Genomic DNA, 7,061 nt, shown 5'->3' with positions numbered 1-7,061 from the left:
TCCTCTCCGGCCCAACCCAAAGCGTCCTCCTCCCGCCCTTCTGATCCGAGGCCACCAAAATCATCTGCAGCGTCCCCCAGGGCTCAGCCCGACGCCGTTTAACGGCTACATGACCCCCCTCGCAGAAGTGGCCCGCCAACACGACCTCCATATCATCTCCTACGCGGACACCCAGCTCATCCTCTTCCTCACCAAGGACCCACACACCGCCAAAACCAACCTCCACGAGGGAACGAAGGCCGTCGTCGACTGGATGAGGAACAGCCGTCTGAAGCTGAACTCGGACAAGACGGAGGTACTCCTCTTCAGACCCACCCCCTCAGCCTGGGACAACTCCTGGTGGCCGACCACACTGGGAACAGCACCGACACCCACTGACCATGCATGCAACCTAGGATTCATCCTCGACTCCTCCCTCTCCATGTCTAAACATGTCAACGCCGTCTCCTCCTCCTGCTACAACACCCTCCGCATGCTCCGCAGGATCTACAAGTGAATCCCGACCGAAACAAGAAGAATGGTGGCACAGGCCCTCGTCAGCAGCAGACTGGACTACGGCAACGCACTCTACGCAAGAATCCCAGCCAAACACCTACGACTACAACGCATCCAAAACGCCTCCGCCCGACTGATCGTCAACGTCCCCCGCCGCAGCCACATCACCCTTCACCTGAGAGACCTACACTGGCTTCCCATCGACAAGAGGATCACCTTCAAGCTCCTCATCCACGCAGACAAAGCACTCCACAACGCCGGACTAGCCTATCTGAACAGCAGACTCAGCTTCTACACCCACACCAGCCAGCTCTGCCAGCCTCGCCCTCGCCGCTGTCCCCTGCATCCAACGAACAACCTCCGGCGGCAGATCCTTCTCCTATCTCGCCGCCAAGACGTGGAACACCCTCCCTACCCACCTACGGTAGACCCAAGACCTACTCGCCTTCAGAAGACTCCTCAAGTACTGGCTCTTCGAGCAGTAGCCGCACCCCCTCCCCATAGCACCTTGAGACCCTCACGGGTAAGTAGCGCGATTTACAAGTACTCTGATTGATTGATTTATTCTGTCCATCAATAGTTCTTTTTACATTTGTCACCCCGAGTGGGACGGGTATGCTCAGACGAGAGTTCTGTGCTCTCCATGCCACTGGAATCAAGCTATCCTGGCTGAAGAGGGGTGAAACCCAAAACAGGTCCTAGGATGCTTGTTTTCAGTCCAGGGAGGACCCGGCATGGCAGTTCGGGCTGGACTGTTCCCATTGGGAGTAGGGTCAAGACTGATTTGCATATGGCTGGGTCCAAACTGGAATGGCAAGCAAAAAAAAGATGGATTTAGGCCCAGATCTTCGTACTAGGGTGAATGTATGACATTGTTCTGCTTTTTGTCCATCAATAGTTCTTGGTGCAAGAGGATTTGACATTACAATGTGGAAATACCACTTTGGGAAATTGGGCATTTCTCTGCTCGTGGCTATATATGCTTGTCGGCCTGTCTCCAATCAACAGCTGGGTGATGGGAGACAAACACAACTGAACAATCCTGACAGACGGCCATAAACAATGGGGCTCAAGGGAAATAAGTAAAGGGAAAAGAAAATATCTAAGACAGCTTACCAGTCTTCCTTTAGAGCACAATTGCAGATAGAGAGAGGATGTGGCGTTATGGCCAGAATGGTTGACATGGCACAGGGAAACCAGGTTTGAGTTCCAGCGTCGGCTTAACATCTGCGATTCTGGGCAAATCACCTAATATCCCCATAATACTAAAATAAAATAGCAAATTTGACCTTGGGTAATGTAACGTCTGCTCATGTTAAGCAATCCAATGCCCTTGCGCCAAGATCACGCAATATAAAAAATCTGCTAAAAAAAAAAGGTGTATAAGGCACGAGGGCAGTTAAAGACATGTAGGTTTAAAAGGTAGTTAGAGATTCACATTAATAGGGTTGGTTGTCTGATCGGGAACCAGATCAAAAAAAGTTTAGCTGGAAAAAACCCTAACGACTTAATAAAATGATTATTTCAGGCATTTGTGCGAAATTATTCCACTCTATTGCACTGGGCTTGCAGGTCCACAATAAGCTTCTTTAGTCAACATTCAAACCATCTCCAAATAGCTGATAATGTATCACGGTCATTGGCATCCTTCAAAAATATTTGCGAAAGTCCTTTTTTACAGACTTGTAGGAACAAAGTACTTAAGTAAGTTAAGGTCATAATGTCAGCAAAGGCCAACAATTTATTCTGTAGCTCTAAGTTTATACCTAAAACCAGCATAAATAGCTGAACCGGTTGCTAAATATGCTTTCAACTGTAACTAAAACAGTATCATCTAATTGCAAAATAATAGGCTTGATTTCAGTCTAAACATAGGACTGTGTAAAATGCTAGAAGAGGAACAGATATGCAGAGTGGATGACTGGGCTTTAAAGCACATCAAGAGAGCTTAGGAGCTTTAGGGTTATAAGGCATCCACTTTGGTCAGATTGTAGAGGATACGAGCCTCAAAATATAACACCGCCTGGTAAGTTCAAAATCACAGTTGTATGTGATAACATTGATTTAATGGACTGCTTGAAAGTGAGGTATCTGCAACAAATGTAATGACTCCATTTCTTTAACTGTTTGTTAATGTAATACCAAATCTTGGGGAAATCACTGGGTGAAAAAAGAAAACCAACAAGCTTTTTAAAAAGAATCAAAGAAACTCGAAGAGTGACAAATTAATGAAAACAAGACTTTATTAAGTAACTTTTAATATCAGAAAAATAAAACTCTTATAATTCTCTTTACAGCAAATATATAATATCAGTGCTTTGGCCATCATACGTTAAAGGCCCTTTATCATAAAATATATTGTTTTGAACTTTACTGAAATTGAATTTATAATCCCTATAACGTCCCTACATATACAAAACAAATAAGTTGTAAAATTAGTAAATTCTACACTATACTGATAGTTTGTCATTCGCAGTTGTGGATTATTGAAATATGGTACACGCATCTAATGTAGGTTGATTCCTTGGCTTATTAGTTGCAGTGTACAATGCATATACAATACAAAATACATGCATGGTGAACATTCGTTCATACCTACAATACGGCAGTTTAAAATTAGGTCTTAATACTGACATTTAACTATTCTACAAGCAAGTAGCAATAAAGTTCTGCATTACATCATACTGTGCCATCCAGGCAAAGTCAAAATAAAAACCGTCATTTGTAAACTTTTTTTTACGAAATGTAACTTTTCAAGTGGAAATAAAAAATAAAAATTCTCTATATATCTTACTATTTCAATAGACATTTTTTTAAATTTGTTACACAGAGAAAAGTATTTATTTTACCATGGGAAAATAATGCTTAAAAATAATTGGTAGAAAATTCCAACAGGGCATCAAAGCTGAAGCCAACATAGATTTGGGATCCTAGGAATAATAAGTAGAAAATTATTCATAGGCTGAATTGTGAACAGAATACAAAAAGGGTTAGTAACAAGCAGAGTCGTACTGATCCTTTGGAGAGGAAATATCATTTGGAAACACAATCAGTTTATTACATGCCTTCCAACAGCTGCCATTTTTCAACCTGTTAAGAATCAATGGGCAACCCTTTTCCCTGTGATTAATAAAATAAGAATTTGTTTCAAACTAAAAAAGTAACACTATGTTCTATCTAAAAACGCAATTTAATAATTACTTGATCAGACTAATGAATGGAATGTTTGCATCCTCACCATTAGTCAATTTATATGCAATTGAAAGAAATCATTGTAATGGGAAGGACACAGCCTGCTTTTCTATGAATGAGGGGATTGGCTTTGTTCTCTGAACACATAATCCACAAGCAAATTATGAAAAACTAATATCAACTTGATAGTGTTTTATCCCAAATGAATTACAGCTAATATGAAAATGGCAGACTATACTATTTAAACTGATAAACTGTTAAAAACGTTACTTGCAATGCAACAGAATTAGGCCAAAGTTGGTGCAAATTAAAATACTTTAAAAAAATCATATTGTGCTAAATCCATCAGGGCCCAATAACCATCACAATACATTATCTTGTCTAACAAAATTATAAGGCCAATGGTCAACAAACCATAATCGCAATTGTTCAATAAAGTTTTCTTACATCTTAACTTAATATCTATCCAATGTTATCACAATACTTGTTTTCTACTCGCCTGTCCCATCATTAAAATGTACTGCAGACACATTGGTTTGCTAAGTGTATCTGACTAGTCTGCAATTAGTGTTACTGTAGCAGCGTAAAAAAAGACATCCAACTACGGCCTAATTCTAAGAAAGCTCAATAATAGTGAGGAGAAACTCCTAGGAAGACCACTAAACGGTACAATTTGATTTAACATATTTAAGAAAGGATTTGAATAGCCTGAGTAACTGATGCCTGGCAAACAGGACACAATGGCATTTCTTTTTCACATATTTTGTTAGCACATTCCATGCAGAAAAGGTTATGGCCACAAGGAACAAGGGCGGCAATTACATCTTTTTCAAAGCATATAACGCAGTCGTGCTTTCTTCTCGATTCTGGAGGTGAACTCGAGGTAGAGCCACCATTGGATGAGGATCCTTCATTAGAAGAAGAATAGCTGTGTGAACTATTGGAAAATGCAGGGATGTATATCGGAAGGCCAGCCTGGCTATGCACACTGCGTGGATTACTACCTACTCTCAGTGTAAGAGATTGCTCTATGCCTTCTACAAATGTAGGTGACAGACTTTCCGTGCGCTGATTTTTTATGTTAGTTGCCGTATCTCCGCTATAACCTGCAAGGGTATTTGTAGATTCAAACGGTGCCCAGAAAGTCTGAGGTGGTGGTGGTGGTGGTGGTGGTGGTGGTAAGGAATCAAAGGTTGGTGGTGAACCAGCCACAAGATCTTCTGAACCCATAGGCTGGAGTGTTTCTCCAAACCAGAAGGTTCCCGTTCCAGCGTTAAATGGGCTTGTTGGACTGAAGTCTGATAATCTATTGTTTCCAAAAAAGGAATCTGTGGATCCACTGCCGAGAGAGCTGGAACTGTCATTTCGGTAACTGGAAATCATTCTAGTGCGGACAGGAGCAGTTGCATTTGAAGGTAGCCAAGCGGATGCAAAATGTCCTGATTCAAAACTTACATCTGTACCATTGTAATGGAAATCATTTTCTTCGTTGCGCTCAATGTAGTTGCCAGTGCGCATAGCAATATGCATTTCAATTTCCTCACGTGCTCGGTCTACATTTTCAGGCATTCCTGTCACTTCGAAGACTGGCTCCTTGTCCCGGCTTGGAGTTACTATATATGTGTGGGTCTGCTGCTGGATTCTTTTAATTGTTGCGCCCTTAGGGCCAACCACTAGTCCAACAACACGGTACGGTACTCTAACTTGTACAGTGGTCTGACCTGGCAGGTTGGTAGTCGAAGGAGCACTGCCCGCAAGAACGGGACCATTTTTGTTGCGAGAAGCTCTTATCATGGAAAAGTGCTCAGCAGCTGAAAGGATTTCCCTTTTAGCCATGGCCACATCCTCTTTTCTCCCAGTGACAACAAAAATAGGTTCTTCTCCACGAACAGGTGTCTTGATGTAAGTATTTGTCTTTGCTCTTAGTGCTTTAATTTTACAACCTTGGTAAAAACAGAAAAATAGGGTTTAATGTAAGTATTTTAGAAAACATGGCATAACATATCTACCAAATAGCTTGCAATAATTGGCAAGAGGAGTTGCATTAATATTTTTAAGGCAGTATAAACTTTCAGGCAGCAATAAATCTCAAACAAAATGATGCACAACAAAAACCATCAATGCATACATTACGGGCAAGAAAATGCCAAACTCTGCTTCACAAGACCTATTTAGTAGACCATTTAGAGCACTCTTGAAATAATAATTGGTTGAAAAGAAAGGCAAGGCAGAGAAGTATTACAAGAAGAGACACATTGAGAAAGTACACACATTAACTAAATAGACAGCTGGTGAGACCGGAAAAGACAGTGCAGAGGAAGGGTGAGTAATATATCCACTGGACAGAGTAACTGGTGTGACGAATGAGCTAAATATGGTCTGGGGTGTGAATTCTTTTAAATATCTACTTGACAAATGGGCAGAATGTGTCACAAATCTATCTCACAAAAATAAAATCCACTTGTACCTTTAGGAGCCATACTGTGAGATAACAAATTATGGCAGCATTCCCATTATATCATACAGGGGTGTGGAATTCCTACAGCCCTACTCCCAGGACATATTGTTTGGGGTTAAGGACAACAAATTTTCATGTTTGTCATTGGGGCAGGTAAGCGACCCGCCTGTAGCACAAACCCTTTGGCTGCCAGTTTACAATACCACATTATGGCTATGGAAGGGCATCACCTACAGTTTAGGTAATATTTCTGTCCATATGTTAATGCTTTTTGAAGTTGTATTTTTGGTTCATTAATACAAAACCTTTCTTATTAGGGTTAGTGTTTAAAGTAAATGTTGTAGGCTTGGACTGCACTACTGGCAGTGATTCCAGTGCAAAAATGTGTAAACCGTGGTTACCAAAGTTTAACAATATGAGGCGTCATACAATGCTTCCAGAATGCGCTCTAATAAGATGAAAATACCTGAAGAAACTTGAAAGCCAGATTAATGATCCTATTTCTTCAAAATAAAATGTTTTAAAAAAATGCAACTAGAATTAAAAAACAACTGTAAAATTGTAGGTTACAATTCTTTGAAGCATCATTTAGTAAAATGTATTTATGCATGTTAGTATGTCCTAAAGTTCAGTGCAAACAGTTTCAACAAGATAAAGGAAAACGTGAAAATAAACAAGTACTGGCAAAACCAATAGGTCTGATATTGGTGGTAAGCATTTTGGTTTTGTTAATGCTTGTCTTGTTTTGATATGTTTTCCCAAAACGTTTTGGAAGCTGCCAGGCCCTCAACCTTATAACATAAGTTGGCAAAAAGCATATTGTTAGGTCACAATAAGCTCACATTGTCACAGTACTCCTGGGAACTGAACAAAACTACTTTGTGTGCCGATATGTTCCTTGAGAAACAACAGAAAC

At 40.8% G+C, this 7,061-nt stretch overlaps 1 protein-coding gene across 1 annotated transcript in view; it reads right to left on the bottom strand.

Annotated features, from left to right (window-relative positions):
- Positions 1-2,720: 2,720 nt before the first annotated feature.
- MEX3C (mex-3 RNA binding family member C) overlaps positions 2,721-7,061 on the bottom strand; it is a 56,800-nt gene continuing 52,459 nt past the window's right edge. Inside the window, exon 2 of the mRNA XM_086960394.1 lies at positions 2,721-5,630. Coding sequence (XP_086816520.1) covers positions 4,375-5,630 — 1,256 coding nt within the window. The 3' untranslated portion in view covers positions 2,721-4,374. The remainder of the gene's footprint in view (positions 5,631-7,061) is intronic.

The sequence above is a fragment of the Lissotriton vulgaris genome, chromosome 3_1 (assembly GCF_964263255.1).
Source record: "Lissotriton vulgaris chromosome 3_1, aLisVul1.2, whole genome shotgun sequence".
Taxonomy (NCBI): domain Eukaryota; kingdom Metazoa; phylum Chordata; class Amphibia; order Caudata; family Salamandridae; genus Lissotriton; species Lissotriton vulgaris.
The sequence above is the reverse complement of the archived record's forward strand: the minus strand, read 5'-3'. Positions and strand labels throughout refer to the sequence as shown.